This window comes from Centruroides sculpturatus, unplaced genomic scaffold (genome assembly GCF_000671375.1).
Source record: "Centruroides sculpturatus isolate CEXI.00-Female unplaced genomic scaffold, Cexi_2.0 scaffold839, whole genome shotgun sequence".
Taxonomy (NCBI): domain Eukaryota; kingdom Metazoa; phylum Arthropoda; class Arachnida; order Scorpiones; family Buthidae; genus Centruroides; species Centruroides sculpturatus.
The window spans coordinates 79,177-103,231 of NW_019384978.1; the positions used below are offsets into that span (position 1 = coordinate 79,177).

The 24,055-nt window shown below is 26.2% G+C and overlaps 1 protein-coding gene across 3 annotated transcripts; it reads right to left on the reverse strand.

Annotated features, from left to right (window-relative positions):
* Positions 1-1,840: 1,840 nt before the first annotated feature.
* LOC111632713 (secernin-2-like) lies at positions 1,841-23,944 on the reverse strand. Of its 3 annotated transcripts, none has more exons than XM_023377221.1 (8): positions 23,873-23,944; positions 10,914-11,112; positions 10,650-10,837; positions 10,374-10,573; positions 10,085-10,294; positions 4,788-4,885; positions 3,123-3,290; positions 1,841-3,056 (listed from the first exon to the last, which is right to left on the reverse strand). In XM_023377221.1, exons 2-8 carry the CDS (start codon positions 11,091-11,093, stop codon positions 2,808-2,810), a joined length of 1,293 nt encoding a protein of 430 aa, XP_023232989.1. In that variant the 5' UTR covers positions 11,094-11,112; positions 23,873-23,944; the 3' UTR covers positions 1,841-2,807. The 3 variants fall into 3 exon arrangements, with proteins under 3 accessions (XP_023232989.1, XP_023232988.1, XP_023232987.1); XM_023377220.1 differs by lacking the exon at positions 23,873-23,944 and adding an exon at positions 21,840-21,988 and having other exon boundaries at positions 2,808-3,056; XM_023377219.1 differs by lacking the exon at positions 23,873-23,944 and adding an exon at positions 21,305-21,832 and having other exon boundaries at positions 2,808-3,056.
* Between the last annotated feature and the right edge of the window lie 111 nt (positions 23,945-24,055).

The window sequence follows — 24,055 nt, forward strand, 5'->3', positions numbered from 1 at the left end:
AATAACACACAAACATATGCACACTGAAATCTAAAGTTAATTTTTTGTGATGAAAGTCCCGATTTTTCTGAAATTCTTGTTTTTTTGCAATAAAGTCATGTAGTTTCATTTGTCTCTTTTTTTCCTTTCCTTAAGCAAATGTCGGTAGCAGAAGATTGCATCCAAAGTTTGCTTTTGCACTCCTTTCAAAATCTGGATCATTCACTACAATTTGATCAATGATTTCGGTTATTGTTACCAAACTTTTACTAAGAAATATGTAGCAAGTTCTTTGGTTACTTCATTTTCAGAATCTGTTTTCCAGTTCCACATGGATTCCTTGTTCTGCCAGTTCTTGAAGTCATCATTGGTAAGGCTCTTAGCAGAAACCTGCAGTAACTCCCGAATATCCTGCTCGTCTACATTACATCTCCTGTATTGATTAATTAAAAGTTGACAATTTGGTCAACATAGTGATACAGCGATAGGCTCTTCTCGTTGATAATTCTTGGATACCTTCAGCCATAACTTCTTCCACACTTCGTTCCTGCATTTATCAGTTAATTCTTGCCAAGTGAAGTTAACATTTCCTATGGCATCCATGATGTTATATTTTTTCCAAAATTGCACAAAACAAACATAAATTTAAGGAAAGTACAGCGCTATGACAAATTTCCACCTTTTGCTGATTGGTTCGTGTTTGGGAATAATCATATATATGAATCAATGAAATACTGTGTTAATTTGAATCAGCGTAAATTTTGAGCGTTTTTTTAGGCATCAAGCAGACCGCATTATATTGAATCAGCGCTAAGTGGGGTTTTATTGTATTATAATTAATAAATTCTTCAATGTTCAGTTAAGAAATGAAGTGAAGTGAAAAACTATTCACTCTTGCATAAAATAAAATTATAGATTAAACTAGGAACTGTAACATTTGGCAGATGCCATGTCAGTAACTGAAGATATTTGACATAATACATTTTTTCCCTCAAAAATTTATGAAATACCTACTGAAGTGGTCACTTTATGACTACTTCAGTTATAATTTTTACAGGGGAATTTCAGGGGTGGCCACATAAGTTTTAAGATAAATCAAACTCCATCTTGGTAGCCACTAAAGTGACAACATAGGCAACTGTTGGCCAGGTAAATGTCCTAAAGTGACATTTTTTGCAATAAAGATAAATCAGGAAAACTTAATTCCTAAACTCAAACTATTATCTAAAGCATTTTAAAAGAACTTTGTTGCTATGGTTTGGAACAGTTTGTCATGTATTGGGGATCTCAGCATTCAAGTAAAACCTTTTACTTTTGTAAATTTCATCCAATGGAGATTATTATTATTAATAAAATTAAAGACAGTCTGCCCAAAAGAGACCACTATTTATTTCTTGTGTTCCAGACTATACCTTTTACTACCATTTCATAAACATTGATTCAGTCTGGCTACTAAAACCCATAGACAGAAATGATAGTAAAATATTTAAACACTATTTTAACAGAAGAATTCAGAAAAAAATTGTGTGAACAATTGTTGTATTGTCCAGTATATTATTATGGATACTAAATACTTGAAATGCATTCACTTGTATAGTACATGTACTCTTGTAAGCTGTTTGCAATAGACTTCAATACTATTAATTCAATGTTGATGCATTACTCTGTGTGAAAGGGAATTTATAATTGTATTAACCTTTTAGCAAGATTCAGAATGGAACTGTGTCAATTTTATAATCCCACTGAAGTGGCCAGAAACTATATCCTGAAGGTTGTCGTACAAGATTTTATTGTATGAAGTTATCCATATTTAGTAAATATTGGGTGTGTGTTTATAGAATTCTACAAAAAGAGAATTAAATCAATTGCATCAGTGCTTTTATTAACCACAAATTTCACAAGCACATTTTGGTATCTATAAAAAAGAAACATTGTAATCAATCAATACCTATTAATACTGCAAAATTCATTTATAGATGTGAAAATCAAAACAAGTTACAGCATATCTTGCTGTACTTTGAAGTAAACAAATAGATTTTTTTTCTTATACACATTCTTAAAATACATACAGCCACTATGTAGCTTGTTAACGATCACAAGATTATGTACGTCAATATGAACGATCTAATGGGAGAAAAAGAATTTACAAATATAGCAAACCTCAATTCGGAAGATAATTACGTAACGGCAAATGTTTTACATCCAGGCATATTTTTGGTATGGCCTAAATCTAAAATTAGCTCAGTTACAATGCATGGGTTTACGTCCGATGTTCTGTTCGAATGACTAAAACAACAGTACAGATGCGGTCAAACCACGACTAGACATTAAGCAACAAAATTAGACCTCAATGCAACATAAATAAATCCCTTAAAAATCATGTTACAACTATCAATATTTGAATTGTTGACATAAAAGCATTAAATAAATTATAATAAAAAAATATCACAATTTTAAAATCAATCACAGCATCAAATTATCTTAATCATTAGGGTCATAAATAAAATTTTCTACCAACTTTTTACAATTTAAAGACATAATATACAACAGACCAGTTTTTGCATATGCAAAGTAAAAAAATTTTATGCTGTTAGCTACTACATTCAATCTACAAATGCTAACAACAAACATCTTTGGTCCTGCAAATGACATTCGAGTGGAAATAAAGAAGAAGACATCACATTTTAAATATTGTCGTGGAGTAATTACTCCGAGTTAGAAAAAAAAGAACACTTTTGTTCTTTAAACGATATATATCTAGTCGAATAACGGCATCAGCCAAGTGCAAGGCAAATGAGCAGATAAGTTACAATACGATACAAATCATATTATTTGTAAAATTTCATTTCGGATTCCACCAGATCTTTAAATAAGTCTTCTGCATCCTTAGAGTTTTCTACCGAATATCCATCTAGGAACTGTTCCATTTCCTCAATGCAGCTTGCTTCCAGTCGAAGCATAGTATTTTTCAATTCTTTCCCTTTGGGACTGTCGCTGGTCATAAGAGAGTAAGCTTTCTCGTGATACTTGTATAAATTGTGCCTGCGATCCACAGTTTTTTGGAATCTTGGTTTAACCTATTAAAAAAAATTTAGAATTAATAATATAAAATGGTAAAAATGTTAATAATGAATGATACTAACTTTTGCTGGATCCTCGTCACTGGGGAAGACAGGAGATATGATGTGAGGAGAAATCCGAGCATTCGAACAAAATACAAAAGGCTTAAATACAGAGTGACGTGTGTCTGGAGTTCCAGTGAACCAGTGACAACAGGGCCTTGAAGAATCTAAAGATGACAGTACTGATACCTATAAATTTGAAAAACAATTATAGATCCTCAAATATATCAGTAGTAATCCAAGTTTATTTTGATCACCTTTCTTTTCTTTATAATAAAATTTTGTTTTATAAGTTAAATTATGTACGTACCTAGAAAATTAAACTATATTATGATGAATTAATGGATTTAGTTTCTGAATAACAATGCTGACATGATTGTCTTTTTGATATGATACTTCATATTTATCATGTTAAACCCTAAACACAGTTTGTTAAATGTTTATAAAATATTGATTATCATGCAGATGTAAAAGCAAACCAAATACTAACACATCTATTTACAATTTTGATTTTCTACATTTTCAAAATTAATTTGCTAATATTGTATGTTTGAAATGCAGTTAAATGAACCAAATAAAAAATGTTTTATATTGTTTGATAGCAAAGAGAATATTTTGTTAATTTGGTGGGAAAAGTAAAAAAATCTTTTGAATTGAGTTAAAAATTAAATAGAACTTTCACGGTTTATTTAAAAAATACACTCAGAAATTTTGAAACAGTATTTTACGAACAAAGGAAATTTCATTTTAAAAAATTGCCGGGACAAATTTACTTTAACAGAAAAAATTATATTTCTTGAGACTACCATATACAAGATGAGTCAATTTCTTTTGGTCCCTTCACACACTGTTGAGGTAATAACAATTCCATGGCGGAGTCGACCTTTTATTGTAGAGTACTCATCCACCATCCAATCCAAAAAAGTTAAAATAGTCCTCTAGTGGTGGAACAATGATAAAATTAATAAATACCTTTTTAAAAAGTATCATTGTGCCACAATTTTAACTTTTTTGCATTGGATGGAAGATGAGTAGCCTACAATAAAAGGTTGACTCCGCCGTGGAATTGTTATTACCTCAACAGCATGTGAAGGGACCGAAAGAAATTGACTCATCTTGTATGTGTAGTCTCAAGAAATATAACTTTTTCTATTGTATGGCAAATTTGAAATTTCCTTCAATTGATTATTTGAATAGCTCAATATATTTTGTTTCATTAATACTTCTCAATTCCTTTTCTGTTTTGGAAATGCATAAAAAAAACTATTAAACAATTAGTACTCTCATAAAAACATCTTTCATATTTTGATTGTTAATTCATATTACATGATTAAAAATATGAAAAAATTTCTTTTACATAAATTTACATTATTAAATATTTTTGCTATTGTTTTCTAATAAAATATCATATAAATAAACATTCTTTTGTATATCTGAAACTACTTATACATCCCTGCATACAAACTATCTACTATTTTTTTTATAAAAGATTTTTAAAATTATTTGATATGCAATTATATATGCAATATGAAGAAAATGAAATTCAGTTTTGAAATTTTCTGTTCATAACACTTCAATGAACAAATGAAAAAAAAAAATTTTACCAAAAACAGAAAATGTTAAGTTATAGTTACTATATATCAACTTTAAAAAACAAAATTTATAATAAAAATTATGCTGTTATACCTGACTGGAAGCCGTAGGACGTTCATGATCTTTTCCTCTACAAATGCCACTTTCTGAATCCCTGAGAACTTTGAACATAGCCAAAGTATCAAATTCACCTAAATAAAATTTGAAATATTTAAGTTGTATATTAAATTTCATAATAATTACAAAATCATGTAAGACAGCCACTTAATAATCACATTAGAAGTTACTTATATAAAAGAATTAATAAATTTATCAATTTCTAAAATGGACTACATCATATTAATAGTATTCTTTAATAAAGAATAAACATTTTTAAATATTGTGAAAAAATTATTGAAAGGTTTCATAATGGTATACCGATAAGTGTTCTGTTCAAAAAAAGAAGAAAATATAAAAATGTTTTGGAATTACAGAAATTCATTTATGTTGAAATAAAAATTTTTTAAAATTAATTATTAAAAATATATGTTGTTTCTGTTTTGTATTAAATTTTTGTAATTTCAGTAATCTTAAAAAGTAATCCCTAATTAGCACAAGGAAATCATTGATTAGGTTACAGATAAATCCTTATTAAAAAGAATAAGCAAGAAAATTTCTAACTGAACAGTCATTGTTCAAAAAAAAAAATCTATAAACATCCAGGCACTTTTTTCGTTATGTTTCATGCTAGTGCACTTTTCCTGTAGGTGGGTTTATCACACTGTACAGTCACAGAATTTAATGGACTGGGGAATGTAAACAGGACCAATTTAATCGTTAACATGGAAAATGTGCAGAACACTCAAGTCTCACAAGATCAAAAACTTAAAGTGAAAAAGGACAATCTTTTTAAAAAATTCAAAAAAAATTTTTATTAACCCTAAATTAAGCAAAGCATAATTAAATATGATGATGTTACAATGACAACTTATTTTCATTTAAAAATTGTTTAAACAATAGTTAAGGCTGATAAAACCAAACAGTTCATTATAATGGAAAAACAGTTATGATGAAATAATACATGAATTAATAAATCAAAATAATTATCTTGAATTACTAACAGATCTGACACACAGCATAATTCAAAGCTTTAAAAAAGTTGTTATAGATCTAAAGATCCAAAACAAAATACAGTGGGTGATCAGTGAACGAACATAATCTGTTCCAAGACTTTGTTCATTATCCGAATTGTTCGTAAAAAACCTATGGTAAATAGATAATCGGTTATGGGAATTTGATTAATTCGCTCTGGAGACCCCCCAAAAAATATATATATACTTTCTTACTATGTTTATTCACATGTAATAATAAAAATACATATATACACGGTCTTGCATTTTTATTAGTCGTGTTTTTTCCGTTTGTGGGAGTTAAAGAATCTGTCCAGTGCCGGTTGCTTTTCTGTCTTCTTCATGATTTTTCAGAAGTAATTAATACCATTGTAATTGTAGAGATCTACAGGCCTATTAACCGCAACCTAGTTTGGATGCCATTTTAAGACCATTGTTCTGACATCCTCCCACTTCTTCAAAAGATCTTTAATAGCAGATATCGGTATAAATCTGCTTTTTTCAGAGGAAAACGTAAAAGAATTGTTTCTGTCAGAAATATAAAATGCTGGAATTACAACGGAGAGTTTCAAAGTTCGAGGGAATACTACCTGATCAGTATATACTGGGTTGAACGTCGATGTCAATGTCGAAGTCTCCCACGCTCCAAAAAGTTTCGGATTGTTGCCCGAAAACAAAAAAAAAAAAAAAAAAATCCGGTATTCGTTATTTTACATCGCTTCTTCTTGTGTTTGTTCAGGGAAGTATTCTTATCCAAACATGTGTTCGTTGTCCAATCATAAAAATCTTTTGTGAAAGTGTTTGTTATCCGATCTGTTCATTAACCGATCACCCACTGTATATGAAGACAAAACAAAAAACATTTTAAAATTGAATAATAGAACACCAAAATATTCCTTTAGAATAAAAAAACAAAAAACCCAGTAAGCTACAGACTACTGATCAATATTAAAAACTACTACTCATTTACAACTTAGAATTATTTATTAAGAACTAAAATAATTTGATGTATCATACAATAGCATACCAAATACTGATGATTTCCTGGAAAAGATAAAGAAAATCAATGCAAACACTAGACTACCATCACTAGAGGTCAAGAATATGTATCCATCCATCAGTAAAAATAAAACAAAAATTAGGAAACATTAAAAATTAGTGATGTAACGAATATTCGGTTACTATTCGGTATTCGGCCGAATACCGAATATTTAATCACTATTTGGCCGAATACCGAATACCTAAACGCAGGAGTAATAAATAACAAAAACACAGTAAATTAATCATTTTGTTATTTAGATTTAATGTTATCGAGTTAGTGTTGTTTGTTTATATGTATTTATAACTTATAACATGCACAAAATAAAAAAGAAAATAATATTAGTCACATGTATTCACAATTTATAATTACAAAGATCAGCACAGGTACACGTCTATCATTGAAGAATTCTCGCACATCTGAGGGTCTGACCCTGCCTATCCTTTTTAAGCACTCGTCTTTGCTCTTCTTTTTCTCTTTCCTCTATCACTCTAATCCACGTATGCCTGTGCATACATCATAATAAGTGCTCACGATACTTTCGATTCGTCACTTTTCCGTCATAGAGTTTCCATTTTACAATTACGTGACTCAGCCTGGTGATAACGGGGAAAAGAGATAGATAGGACGTCGATATAAGTCACAGTTATGATTTCACAGATTCGAGACAGCTTGATAGCCTGAACGGCCCCAGGCTTTCGCCTGTGCATGCTAAGTGACTTTCATTACAAGCATTTAGCTTTCCGAAGTCTATGACAACAATTGTTTGGCATTGACGGCCATGAATTTCGCGCCAATAAGCTGCCTCGACTCGTTTGATTATGTTATCAACTCAATTTCTTATTTATTTTCACATTTTCACTTCGCGGTCCTTTTCTGTTCTTTTTTCCGTTATTTACAAGTGTAGGTCATTTGATATCATAATTTATCACATACTTCCATGACACTTGTCTGTCGGCTACAACTGCCAAGAATTAACGCGATTGGCGAAGCGTAGTGACAGCGGGCCAATAGAGAGCAGGATCCTTGCCATAATGCGGTTTGCGCGCCAATTTTCGTACGTGCATTAATCGAGCCGAATAGTTTGGCCGAATATTCGGCTATTCGGCCACGCTCCTGGCCGAATATTCGGTATTCGGCCTGAGGCCGAATATACTATTCGTTACAACACTATTAAAAATCCAAAATGGTTAAATGAATTAATAATGCTAGTCTTAGACAATGACTATTGGTATAAACAAAAAGATGGCATCCCTATGGGTACATGTATAGGACCTAATTTCAACAACTGTGATTCAACAGATATTACTTACCTGTTGAAGTCAAATAGATTGAGAAGAGAAAAAGAAGAATCTAAAGTATTTAAATATAAATTAACAAATAAATAATAAAAATTAAATTATTCCTTGACATATTTAATATAATTCAAGAAATATGAAAAATAAGTAAATTATAAACAGAAAAATTAAAAATTTCATGGATATAACTGTAATATGTACTGTTTAAGTGTTTTGAAAGTGGTGTAAGTCCATTTTTTCTTCTTTTGAAATATTTAAAGATTTACATTTTAATTGATTCAAAAATATAAATAAAGCATACTAAGTTTGGCAATGTTTCTATTACTTTATAAATATGTAAGTTGATTACATAAAGACTTCTATGTGAATTTAACTAAGCCAATATATTCTTTCTAGGTCATAAATAGACTTGCACCACTTTCATAATTACTGAACTATAAAAATCATTAAATTTCAATTATGTAAAATTCAATTTCACTTGAAACACATTGTTTTATTCTGATTTTGTTTATAAATAATAACAAGAAATAAAATAGTGTTGTTTATTCTCATCATTAAAAATATTTACTTATTGTTAAACTATTTTATAAGTTTATCATTATTATGACCTTATCATTAGACACTGCTTTTCATTTAGGCTTCTTATGTGGATTTTTTCATTCCATCAAACTGTGCTTTTGTTGGTAAAATTCATAGTTTTACTCCTTTCTTATAAGGGGCTGTCCATAATTTATGTCCACACTGGAAAGGAGGAAGGATGTTAAGACAAGTCAGACAAGGGGGGCTGAGTTTTGGTGGACATTCATTTATTTCATTTTATATACTTTATGCATTTTATCATATTTATTACAAAGTTTCTTGTATGTTTCATTACTACTTATGACATCTATCATTCATAAAGTGATGAAGGTTTTAACAGGAGTTGAGTTATGCTGGACATCTGGAGAAGGAAAAGGTTACAGAAACTTGGACAAACTGGGACAAGAGGGGGGTAGTAAAAATTTCAAGAAAAATGCAGACAATTTATGGATGCCTATAAGTGGTTAATTAGATTGCGAAAAATGGACTTACACCACTTTTATAATCAATGGTTATGCAATGTCATTTACTGACAAATTTTTAATTGATCAAAGTATGTGGTTATTTTTAAAATACTAAGTGTGAATTGTTTATAAATAAAAAGTTCACACTAAATTATACATAAATTATGTGACTTCTCAATTTTTTCTAAAACTGAACTTACACTTTCAAAATAAACAGTCCATATACTGATTGAAGAATATCTTAAATGATAATGCATTCTATTACATTGATGACATGATTATAATCTTAAAAAAAATTCACAATATGTTGATTATTATTATTTGTATTTATATAAAATAATAACCATTTGTTTAAATAAAACAGCTTAAATATCTGTTTTTCTAAAATGAAAAAGAAAATACATGAATTTATCAATATGAATATCATATTAAAAATAATCATATTTAATTAATTAATTAATGTCATCTTGAAATAAATGGTATATGAATGTATTTTCATATATAAATTTATATTCTTTTACATATTAGTTGTTACACTAAAATGCTTGTATCCTTTTCAAAAAAGTGTTAATCATCATTCAACTTTACATTTCAAAAAGTTAAAAGATACATGGTTTATTGACCATTTCACTTTTAGTAGTATCATTTCTCTCTCTAATAAAACAAATTTGATAATAAATATGCATATGAAATAATGAAAATTTTCCACACTGTTTTGTAAATAAGAGATTGCTTTCAATTAACAGAAATTATTGTCAGCAAAAGTTTTTATTATGAATAATAATGTTTTGTTTAGCATAAATGCCATCATAGTTGTTTATGTAGTTGAATTAACATCTTTTGTTTTCTTATAAATTTTATTTAACTTTAATATACATTATAAAATACAAGTAACAGTTACCTGAGGCAGACAGTTTCAGCAATAATTCTTTTCCACAATTATACCGATGTCTTGCATTTTCATTATTCTCGCCAAATACTTTAGCAAAATCTAAATCTCCCTTACTTGGATCCCAAAGTCCTTTTGCTTGAGCTTGTTCCTTTAAATTATCACACATTAGATCTATTTTGGTACCAATTGATAAACAGTTTGATATATTTCTGATACCATCTGTTAAAAGTTAATGCATGTTTATCAAATACATATTTTTATTTTATTAAAAAGAAAGATTCAAATAAATCCTATTTACCAACTATACATTCAGCTGCCCAAAGACTGCCAGCTGTTTCTAGCACCCATGCTTCTTTTCGATCAGCAATTAAGAAACTATTATGGTAGATTAAACTAGGGTTTGTGTCTGAACAACGTCCACCCTGACCGTGCTGTTCAAGAAGTGCTCCAATAATCTTGACTGCTTGACGAGAAGTTGATGCTCTTTCAAGTCCTAGCCTAAGAATATTAAAATTTACTTGAAGATAATCAACAATTTAAATCAAAAATAACAATACAGAAAATGTAAAGTTACCTAACTAAATCCATTCCTAACAGTTTCTCATTTTCATCATCAGGTCCATTCAATTTGGTATAAACAGCTTCATTACCAATGCAAACTCCGTGTTCATTAGCACCCATTTCCGCTCCCCACATCCATGCTGGTTTACTTAGGATAACAGCATAAGTATGATCTACTTGATCAATTTCAATGTAAGTACACTAAAAAAATGTTTAATGCTCAGTTTTGTAAGAGATGATAATTTAATGTGCAAAACATTATTTCAAACCTGCATACCTGCACTTTAGCTCCAGCTTCATGGTCTTTGGCATTCACATAAATAATTTCCTGCACCTCTTCAGCTGGTCGATCCGAATTTTTTCCAAAAATAATACATCCCTTTGAAGACGAAGGAGGAAGAACAACAAAAGTGTCACAAGATTGTAATGCTATTTCTTGTTCGTTTTCTTCAGGCATGACAACTGCCTTATTTTAGCTATCAACAAAAATTTTATATTTTTTGAATTTATTTTTTAAACATTAATATAAATTTAAATTATTTATATTATTATGCATTTTATTCATTTTGATTTATTAATAATTGTTTTTTGTAATGTATTTATTTATTTATTATGCAAAATATATCTTTTCATTCAAACAAGTGATAAGATATTCTCAAAAGAAAAATTTTGTTTCCTAACACATGCATACATACTGATTACAGAATACAAATAATAAATATTTATTATAAGGGAGAAAAAAATATGCATTATTTCAAAGAAATTCAATTATCCATAAATAAATCTTATATAGTCTGTTAATTATTCAAATTTATGCCACCATTCATTCATTTTTATTTTAAAAAAATTCAATACATAAAATGATTTCTAATTTATAGAAAATGTTATAACTAGATAAAATAAAACTATATAAAATTAAAATAAATATCCAAAAAGATTGCATATTAAATAGAATAAACAATTATTTATTGTGACATCATCACAATGATGGGCTGCAATTTTTAATCATAATTTTCAATTTAATTTAAAATATATGCTCTCCATCTTAAATTAGTACTGGCTTGCCCCTGTACATCATACTTTTCCTTTAACAATAGAGTCATGTCAGTCATCTTTCTGCTTTCAGAGGAAGTTTTGAATAGAAATAATGTGACTTTCAGTTTGTATTGGAAGTTCATTTGTAGTTAACGGAGGCCTTCATTTTCCATATCTGGTCTCATCTTTCATATATCTAACTCCATTCTCAAGATTAAAAAAAGACAGATGGATGGACGACTAGGAATTTATAGGTTTACAATTTTTCAAATTGCAGCCAAACAATAGCACAAAAACTGTAATCCAAGAGATTTTTGAAAACATCAAAAATGTTTATTTTCTGTAACTTCTTGCAAATTTCTTAACTTCCAAAACTCTTAATAGGATCACTATAAATTTATAATATTTATACTATATATATTCTGAAATGTAAAAAAAAAAAAAAATACAAAATAGATTTTATACTTGTGAAATCTAGAAAATGAATTTGTAATTCTAAACTTTTGATTTAGTAAGTTATTCTAAAATAGATTGTAGTTATTATTCTTTTTGTATGTATTTTGTGTATAACATAAAAAGCAATAATACTTTTAACAATGTTTACGATGTCATAAATTGTAAAAACTAGATTATTCTAAATTTTATAATTTACTTGAAACATTAACAGTTAGTCAATATTACATTAATCAAGAACATTCCATTTGCTCTTATTCTCAGAATAAAGACAATACTCAAACACTATTTAATCAACTGCAATTTATACCCTAGCAAAGAATATATAAATAAATATAAAAATTAATATTGAAATATTTGGTGCAGATTACACAAAATACAGAATGTTAAAAGACAATTTATTGGATTATATACCATATGCACTCAAATATATCCACTGTGGGTCAATTTTTTTAAAAATCGACTTGGCATGTCTTTTTTTTTTCAAAATTAATTTTTATATGTGTTTATGTGAGTGGCCACAAGACTTGTTAAATCAAAAATAATTCTAAAAAGTAACACAGACAACAAAAACATGATGCAATACTCAATTATAATTTTGAACAGATTGTTTACAGTAACCCATAATGAGGTAATTTAAACCTGTGGGTCTAATTGAGTAAATATGATATGTGTGTGTTTGTGATTATATAAATTTTGTTTTTTGATTAATTTTAACTTATGCTAATAAATTTCTTCATGACTATAAAAAAAATTCAGACTAAAAGATTATACAATTTAACCATACCAATCATTTTAATATAATTAATATCTTTATGTTCAAACTAGCAGACCCCGCCACGCCTTGTTGTGGCTCAAAATGTATCTATTATAAATGCATAACACTTCCCCCGTGGGGGAAAATTTTTTGAAACATTTTTTCTTAGTGTACATTCTCTTGACGTACCCTATTAAAACGCAATCAAAAGCGCAAAAACCCGCATCTAAAATAGTATAATAGAAGCCAAGTTTTTCACAGTAAGCCTTAATCCTGTCCTTCTCCCCCCGGGGGGAATATCGAAAAATCCCTTCTTTGTGTACATTCTGTTGACGTACTCTATTAAAATGCAATCAAAAACGCAAAAAACCGCATCTAAAATAGTATAAATAGAAGCAGAGTTCTTTACGGTAAGCCTTACGGGGAAGGCTTACCGTAAAGAACTGTCCATCCCCCATGCTTAACGGAATAATATACAGCCTATGTCCATCCTGAAGTTCCATTCTAAATATTGGTGAAAAAATTTTTGAAATCGGATGAGTAGTTTTGGAGGTAGCTGCATCCAAACTTACATACAAACATTACCTCTTTATAATATTAGTATAGATATGAGTATAAAATATATAAATACATTAAATCTACAACATGTCTTCATTTTCTGTCATTCACAACACCAATAAAATCTTTATTTTGTAATATCAAAGACAATTTTTTTTTTATCACATTAAAATTTGATACTATAAATTGGCAGAAAATAAGAGTATATTTAATTTTCAGTTAAGAATTCTAGATTTTAGAAGATTTTTTATCTTTTAAAATCTAAGAAAGATTTTATGCATCTCGAAAAGATGATTATATTATTTGAATACTTATATTACAACAACATGCATGCTTAGAATTCAAAAATTGAAGTTCCAATTTCTGAATCTTTTTTTCTTTTTTAGCTATTTCTAAATTTATTTTTCCAAATACAGTATACTGTTAATAAATGATAATATATTTATATGCAGACTAAATTATTCTACTCATTAATTCAATTTTTAACAAATTTTTAGTCAATGCTTTAAATCTCTCAAAACTTTTTATACAAAAAAAATTTTTTTTAAAGTAATTGCAAATATGTTAAAAGAAAAAACTACACAGAAAATAATATTCAGAAATTAAAAAGTTGCACAGTATTATATGTTTGAGTGTAGATATCACCACAATAAAGCACACCCAGTAACCAAACAATGATATGATAAAACTAGACAATTTTAGAGAGCCTCAAGCATTTGAATCAAATACTATACTTTCATGTACAGTACATGGTAATTTCTATAATTATTAATGTACTCTAATTCTTATCATATGTTATATATCTGTTAATGAAGAAAGCTGAAAAGCTTTTGTGTGTTTATTTGTAAATTTTTTCCTCTAATATTAGAATGGTTACAATTTCACTAATCTTAAATTTATGCAGAAAGGTAAAGAAATAAATTATATTTTTTAAAATGTTTCTTCTTTTTCATAACTGACATGAAGTCATAAGAAAAACATTTTTCTTATATTAAAACTACTTAATAAGATAGATTAATTTCAATAGATATCAAATAATGGAATCAAACCTTTAAAAGAAATAAAAATAAATGTGGTTAAAGAAAGATATTGTTTTGTATATAAAAGCAAAAAATATATTTCTATTTCAATACACTGTTTTAATATACATTTTTTTTTACTGCAAGCAAAAAAGAAAAAAGTGACTATATTTACAATATAAATTTCTTTCTTAAACAAAATTCAACTGGTAAAAAATCACTTTTTTGTGAATTTATTATTTGAAAAAGTAATTTTTCAACATCAAACTACTATAAAAACAAACAAGTATTCATGATTTTATTTGTTCATTACATATCTATATAATGTTTTATCATATTTTTAAATAAAATTCATTTTTCACTTTTTATTTCTACACATTACATATATTGCAATTAAAATAATTTTTAAATTAAGAAATAATTGATGTCACTAATACAAAATAATTTTAATAAAGTCATTATGAATGAATTTAATTACAAATCTTTTTGAACAACAAAGTAACTGCTACACTTTCAAAGGTTTTATACATTTTTTTTTTAAATATATTTTACAATTGTTGAAATAATTTACAAGAATATTTATTTTATATAGTTTTCTTATATTATGAATAATACTTTGATGTATACATACATTTAATCACAATATATATCAATTACATTACAAAACATTAAATTCACCATACAATATAGAATAAAATACAAATCTCTCTAGTTATATAAATTTAATTTTTATTTAAAAGTACTATTAATATTAATTTAAAAAAATTTAAATCAATAAGTAAATACAGTAAGACCCCGCTTAGCACTGCCTCGATTAACACTGATTCAATTTAACGCAGCATTTCATTGATTCGTGTATAATATAATTATTTCTGAACACGAGCCAATCAGCAAAAAGGTGGCAATTCGTCATAGTGCTGTACTTCCCTTAAATCTACGTTTGTTTTGTGCAATTTTGGAAAAAATATAGCATCATGGATGCCATAGGAAATGTTAACTTCACTTGGCAAGAATTAACTGATAAATGCAGGAATGGAGTGTGGAAGAAGTTATGGCTTAAGGTATCCAAGAATTATCAACAAGAAGAGCCTATTGCTGTATCGCTATGTTGACCAAATTGTCAACTTAATCAATACAGGAGATGTAATGTAGACGAGCAGGATATTGGGGAGTTACTGCAGGTTTCTGCTAAGAGCCTTACCAATGATGACTTCAAGAACTGGCAGAACAAGGAATCCATGTGGAACTGGAAAACAGAGATTCTGAAAATGAAGTAACCAAAGAACTTGCTACATATTTCTTAGTAAAAGTTTGCTAACAATAACCGAAATCATTGATCAAATTGTAGTGAATGATCCAGATTTTGAAAGGAGTGCAAAAGCAAATTTTGGATGCAATCTTCTGCTACCGATATTTGCTTAAGGAAAGAAAAAAAAGAGACAAATGAAACTACAGGACTTTATTGCAAAAAACAAGAATTTCAGAAAAGCCGGGACTTTCATCACAAAAAATTAACTTTAGATTTCAGTGTGCATATGTTTATGTGTTATTTAACATATTTTTATATTGATTTGCATAATAATATAACTTAAAATTAAAGTAAAATGTGCTTATTTTTGGTCACCTGTTCCCCTTTCCTTATTTACTCTATGTTAAAATGACCTTGTTTAATGCTGTTTCGCTTAGCACTTTGTCATCTAGGAATGCATCCCCCACATCAAGCGGGATCTTACTGTATAATACTTTTCCCAATCTGAAGGTAAGTTTATACATAAAATGCAATAGAGTTAATTGATCAGACACTTTTAAAGATTTATTGAGTTATTTATAAATTCACATCTTATAATAATAAATTGCTTTTACTTCTATTTTAATAAAGTTATCATTCTCTTAATGTCTTTTCTTCCATCAAACAGTTTGTACATTGAACTAATTGTTTAAAATGTAGACAATAATTTAAAACCAACTACATAGAAATAAATTGTCATGAATTGCTAAAGGAAAAGAATTTTAAATCAAAAGATTTTAGTAATCAGCATTTGATTTATATTATTCCTATTTGATATTGTTATTTGCACTTAATATAGACTTTATTAAAAATTTCATAATTTGCAAAATTTAATTTTAAACCTACATATAATATTTATTTAATTAATAATTGATGATAAAAAGATGATAATGAACTCTTGTTCAATAAAATTTAGTTACATGATTAGATATTATTATTGGTTTAAATTTGTCTTTTCAGCTGCAAAATATAAATAAATATACATATAATTTATTTATCAATAATTACTAATAAATATCTAGCAGATATGCAATTGTATCATAAAATGATTAATAATTTTAATTACTTCCCATAGATAGAAAGATATAAAAAATAATAGGAAAAACAAATTAAAATTTAAAAAAAATATAGCATTACGCAAAAACAGAATATAATATAATATAATCAAAAGTGTAAGAAGTTTTCTAAAATAATTAAAGATATCACCATGGAAAGCAAACAAAATCTCTAAAGGATAAATCTCAAGAGGAAAAGAAGAGTTTGAAGTAAGAATCAATTTAATGAATAAAAATGATAAAATGGAATGATACCAAAAATAAAACAGTCTAAGTGCAATATGAAATCTTAAAGAATAAGTGATATAACATTAAATAAAGCAAAAATAATTAAATTCAAAATAGAAAATACCAAAGATACTTTCATTAAAAAGAGTCAAAATATAAATGCAATTCATTAACTTCAAAAGTAATTAAAAAAATAAAAATGCAATTAGCTGGATAAAAAGAGAAAAAATTTTATAGGAATTTACATGGAAAAACCTCAATGTTCTTAAATAGATGATATATTGGTTTAGGAATAAAAAACAAAAAAAAAAGAGGAATAACATAAGAATGCTGATAAGATACATTTAATCTTTAAAAAACAAACATTCTATAGACAAAATGCTTTCAAATAACAAACAGAAAAAGATAAGGATATACAATAAACATATTTAAAATAAAAACGGAAAAGACAAACAGCTGAATAACAGAATATCTGAAGAACAGAACTGAACAATAAACATTATGAACTGGTAATCAAGAAAATTGAGCACAAAAAGAATTTAGATTGATATAGAACTCAAAATAATTTGTAGATATCATTTAATAATGCAAGATACTATCTTATATAACTTTCTTAAATAGAAAATTGTCTATGTTTTACAGTTTTAAATAACAAAATTATTATAAGAAATAACTTAAGAAATAATAAAAAAATAAAAAACTGAAACTGAAAATTGATTATCATGTTTAATTTATCTTGTATGATTAGTTTTAATATTCTGATAATTTAACCTTGCAATAAAATATGATGGAATGAAATTAAGATAAGAACAATAACTTTTCAAAGCAGTCTGGTCTGATGATAAAAGGTTTTCATTTAAGTATAAAAACAGAAAAAAATTTAATGTATTTGAGATAAATAAAAATGTGCAGAAAAATAAAAATTTTTAACAGTTTTATTTTTTAATTATAAATTCATGTGCATTTATATATAAATTTTCAATCTGTTAATATGCTTTTCAAAAATGTCCAAAATTACATCAAGCTTTAACTTGTCCATTATCATTATTTTGAGAAATAAGTATAATCAGTATCTGCAAAATTCGCATTCAGTAAATTTCATGTAATTTTTTATTTAACACAGATGTTTTCTCCCATATTCATATATGAATATGTGAATATATTATTATTGAATTTTAGCAGTTCTTAAAATTGCAATTCTGGATCTAAAAAAAATATTGAGGTTTTCTTTTATTATTATAATATAAATTTCCTAATAAAAATAAGGAATCTCAAATTTTACTACAAAATAATAGAAACTTTTAAATCCTCAAACTAAGACTAGAAATCACTGAAAGGAATATTGATTTTCAAAAAATAAAAATTGTTTTAATCTTATACAAGAAAATTCAATTATAAATTTTATTACATCCATTAGAATAAATTAAAACAAACAACAAATGAGATGTTACTTGATAATATGAATATATATTGTATATATAAATTTAAAAAGGATACAACCAAATTTTATACCAGTAAATATTTTTATAAACAAATTTACAAGATAAATATTAGAAAGTAATTATTATAAATGATTATAATATGTCTTATAAAATAATATAACAAGCAAGATATTTAACTGGTAATGAATTTAGAAATAAAAACTGATGCTAATAAAGAAACAAATATAGTATATACTGAATTGCAGATTTATTTTTGAGTTTTTTATCTTTTATATAGTGAACTAGATATGTTTTATTTAAATCTGCGACATCAGAATAGCAGTGACTCATGAATATATTTCCTAGAAACAGTAAATGCTATCAATCTTTACTTAAAGACAAATGCAAATGCATGAATACAATATCTCAAAGAATATTTTCAAATGCAGTCCACAAAAAAAAAAATCAAAACTCTTCTGTAAGAAAATTATTGAAATTCTTTTCGTATTTACCTCTTCTTCACATCATATTTATAATATTTACATAATAAAAACTACAAATGCAATAAAAATCTTTCATAATTCTAAAAAATGCAATTTAAATTAATATGTAACTATAAATATTAGTTACAGATGATAATTCTACTTACTTTAGTAACAAAGACTTTTAATCATTAATTTTCATTTTAGTATAAATATAGTTCAGTAATAAATCTTATAGTAACTTATTATTTGACTCAAAGCTTAACTAAGATTTATGACTGTTATTAAATAATTTTACAGTATAAATAGAATGTAAAATAAAGTTGATACTGTACTTTACTGCTGATGGTATATACTGATAATACTGATAATTGAGTACAAAGATATAAAAAATAATAGGAAAAACAAATTAAAATTTAAAAAAAATATAGCATTACGCAAAAACAGAATATAATATAATATAATCAAAAGTGTAAGAAGTTTTCTAAAATAATTAAAGATATCACCATGGAAAGCAAACAAAATCTCTAAAGGATAAATCTCAAGAGGAAAAGAAGAGTTTGAAGTAAGAATCAATTTAATGAATAAAAATGATAAAATGGAATGATACCAAAAATAAAACAGTCTAAGTGCAATATGAAATCTTAAAGAATAAGTGATATAACATTAAATAAAGCAAAAATAATTAAATTCAAAATAGAAAATACCAAAGATACTTTCATTAAAAAGAGTCAAAATATAAATGCAATTCATTAACTTCAAAAGTAATTAAAAAAATAAAAATGCAATTAGCTGGATAAAAAGAGAAAAAATTTTATAGGAATTTACATGGAAAAACCTCAATGTTCTTAAATAGATGATATATTGGTTTAGGAATAAAAAACAAAAAAAAAAGGAATAACATAAGAATGCTGATAAGATACATTTAATCTTTAAAAAACAAACATTCTATAGACAAAATGCTTTCAAATAACAAACAGAAAAAGATAAGGATATACAATAAACATATTTAAAATAAAAACGGAAAAGACAAACAGCTGAATAACAGAATATCTGAAGAACAGAACTGAACAATAAACATTATGAACTGGTAATCAAGAAAATTGAGCACAAAAAGAATTTAGATTGATATAGAACTCAAAATAATTTGTAGATATCATTTAATAATGCAAGATACTATCTTATATAACTTTCTTAAATAGAAAATTGTCTATGTTTTACAGTTTTAAATAACAAAATTATTATAAGAAATAACTTAAGAAATAATAAAAAAATAAAAAACTGAAACTGAAAATTGATTATCATGTTTAATTTATCTTGTATGATTAGTTTTAATATTCTGATAATTTAACCTTGCAATAAAATATGATGGAATGAAATTAAGATAAGAACAATAACTTTTCAAAGCAGTCTGGTCTGATGATAAAGGTTTTCATTTANATTAAAATAATTGTGATACAAATTTTTTCTTTCTTAATTATAATTTTTTTATAAGAAAAGTTCATAATTTCAAAAAACTAACATATGTTCCATCTTAATGATCACCAAAATATGTTTCAAGAGAACTGATATAGAGAGTTTTTAATATAAATCAAATCTAATAAAATATATGTTGGCTGAATATTTACAATTTCATAGAGAATAAATTTGCTTTAAACTTCAAGAATTTTTAATGGTCAAAAATAGGTCATGTAAGTTATCATAAAAATCTTAAATGATTTTAAAAATTTCAATATACTGTATCCTACCTGTCAAAAACTAAATACCACATAACAAAATCACATACACAGTAATCATTGAACTGTAAACAAATAGAACAAAACTATATAATTCTCCTTAAGGTAAATTCTTTCTGCATGACACAAAATACTTAAAACTATTGTATTTTTATCTTTTACAAGTAACATTCCTTGACTTAAATATTTTTATATGAATCAAAATACTGTAATATATTTAAACAATACATAATATAGTTAAAACATTACAAGAGCTTATTTTAATTAAATATATCCATAAATTGTAAATTACAAAAAAGACTAATACAAGAACATTTCGAAGTATTCTGCATATCCCTTTCTGACCATCGGAACACGATCAACATTAGTCAGTCAGTCGTTCATCAGTTATTAAACATTAGTCGGAAGATACTTTTATTTTTACAAAGAACAAATTTATCCGTATAACATTTACCAATAAAAATATCTCAATAACAACAAATTGAACACAAAATATTTTGACAGTAATACAAGATGATAAGCTCTAGAAAATCAGTACTAAATAAGCTTTCAATGAATTAACTTAAGCTGTTTTCTAAGAGTACGGTATAAATCGTAGAACAGAAATAGCAAAAACTTTCTACTGTATATGTTTACCTTTAAGAAAAGAAGTTTCTTAGCAGTGACAAAACAGGTGCACCCAGCCACAGGTAACAGCTACAGCACCACTGACCGTGCAGTAATCTATGCTCGGATACACCTGCAGTACATGTACATTAGTCAAAGCGGCGCCGTCTACCACCATTTCATAGTACAATGTTCCTTATTGACATTGAATATTCTTTAGTCACTATCTGCCATGTTTTACAATGGAACCACCTTAAGGTGTTCTTTAAAAAATGAGTAACTCGCGTATGTGAATCGATAACTTTCTTTAAACTTCGTTCTTCGGGTCATTGAACTTCACTCAAGACATTTTTTTTCCCTTAAATTTACAGCAGAAATAACCATTGCTTATATGAGAAAATAATATAAAATTCAAATCTCTTATTTTCAATTATAATAAAAACGTTCGGTCGATACAACTGTTTTTTTTTCTTTTTTCTTTATATAAAATATATAAATGGATTATCACGATCCATGTCTACCACCACTTATTAATGTTTATTTAATTTCCATCGATTATCTTTACCTTCCATCCAGTTAAAATGTACTACTATCAAACAATATGGCGGCCGACTTCCGGATCGATAACAAAACTCTAAACTAATACGCAAGCATATAACGATTACATCTGTGTATTATTACATTACGGTTGGTTATAAACGAAAATATAACGATAAAAATATATTTTTATATTATAATTTCCTCGTCCATATTGATTTTGTGATATACATGTCACGCCACCTACTAATAATAAACACAAATATTTATAATTAAAGAGATTAATGGCTTAGAAAGAAGAATTGTAATTCGGATATTGATAATCTCATCTTATATTAAAAATTGTTTATATTATCAATATGAAAAACAGAAATGCAGTTTAAAAATTTTACACTTACAATTTAGCCATTTTTTTATTTTATTTTTTTTTTCTAATAAACCAAAAAAAAGAACCAAAATTAAAATAATACTTGTAGATTAACATTAGGTCTTAAGAAATTTTGATGAAATTATTTATTAAATCTTCAAAAAACTCTGATATTTAATATTAATCTCAATAGGATTTATTCAGTTAGTGTGGGTGGAGTTCCGGAAGCATTAATTCTAAGCAGAATTTTAATGCTGATATATATCATCTTAAAAATAAAACATTTAGAAATAAAAATTGAACTATTTGTAAAGTTATTAAAACTGTAAATATAAAGAGTAATAATTATTATAATTATATTTTAATCTTTATTCTAAATCTGACCGAACACACCACAATGTATAAAAGTTTTAATATATGAATATGTTTGAAATATGTAAATATGACTATATTCTTGACATGTAATTCAGCATTATGTATCCAATAATTATAAATGCAAATCATATATAATAGGAAGTTAAATTGTTTTAAAGCATAATATTTATGTTGACTTTTTAATTGATTTGTGATAATTGTATTAATCTACTAAAATTAAAAAGTCAACATAAATATTATGCTTTAAAAGAATTTAAAATTCAATATTAAAATATATTGAATTATTCTCTTTCATACATTACATTACAGATTTCATCTTCAATTCTAAATGTTTAAGTTAATTTCCTGAAAACTCTATTATTATCAAACTATTAAACATGAATATAATTTTGAAATTATTATTAAAATATCAAAATACTTGTCTGCAAATTATATCAAATATTATTCAAAATATTGGTTAAAGAAACATTTTTAATCAAAATATTCCTGCTAAAAAACTGAAAAATTAAAATTAAAAAATTAATTATATTTTTCTAGATTAAAATTAGAGTTAAATTAAATATTAAAAGTATTAATATCAAAAGAAATATGTTATATGTCAAAACTTTTATAAAATAAACATTTTTTCTATTATAACTATTAAATTTATGTTCCTGTGCAATACTGGCAGAGTCAGGATGAGTAATCAAAAATTAAAAGACAGTCTGATTTCTAACAGTACTTCAAAACATTGTGTAATGGTTACCTTATTTGTAAATATTAAAAAAAAATAAAATTAAAAAATATATATATTAATATTTAAACCATTTATGCTATATTATTTTGAAATAGATAAAAAAATAAATTACTTTAAAAGGAAAATTATGTTTAAATTATTAGTAAAATAAATTGAAATCAAAATATCCATCTGAATGTACTAAAAATTGTATATTTAAAATTTAAGAAACTTTATATATTTTATTTAACTTGAATTTTCGTGATAAAATTCTAAGTGGAAAAACATTTCATCATTAAATCATATAATTATTATTTTTCTTCTTTTCTATTAATAAAACAATATATATCTGAAAAGTAAATAGTTTAAATATTTAACAATAAATTACAAAATAACTATAAAGTAAAATTTTCTCTTAAAATTTGACAGGAAAAGTACGATAAAGGATAGGATTATAATCATTCTTACTGCAGTTATCAACTCATATCAAAAATAAAATATTTACAAATAATCTTATCTCATTTACACAAACTGTAGTAAAAAAGATTTCGTTACCAAGAATCAAATTAATCAGATAAGCGCTATAATTTACTTAAAATCTTACCTGCAAAAGACAAACTGCGACAGATTTTTCCTTCCTTCCTCCCTTGCGGATGCTGAGGATCAATCACGGATGCTGAGAAGTAAACGAAAAGAAACGGAACATTATACGGAAACAAAATGTATAAAAATTTTTAAAAATTACTAATATTTATAATTTTTTTTACTTTTAAATTATAAATATAAT

Excerpts from the sequence above, each read along its gene's own strand:
- LOC111632713 (XM_023377221.1), bottom strand. The coding sequence starts at position 11,093 with ATGCCTGAAGAAAACGAACAAGAAATAGCATTACAATCTTGTGACACT. Across the intron at positions 4,886-10,084 it reads GCTGAAACTGTCTGCCTCAG|GTGAATTTGATACTTTGGCT; the intron begins GTAACTGTTACT and ends AATTTTATTTAG. Across the intron at positions 3,291-4,787 it reads GTCCTACGGCTTCCAGTCAG|GTATCAGTACTGTCATCTTT; the intron begins GTATAACAGCAT and ends TCAAATTTATAG.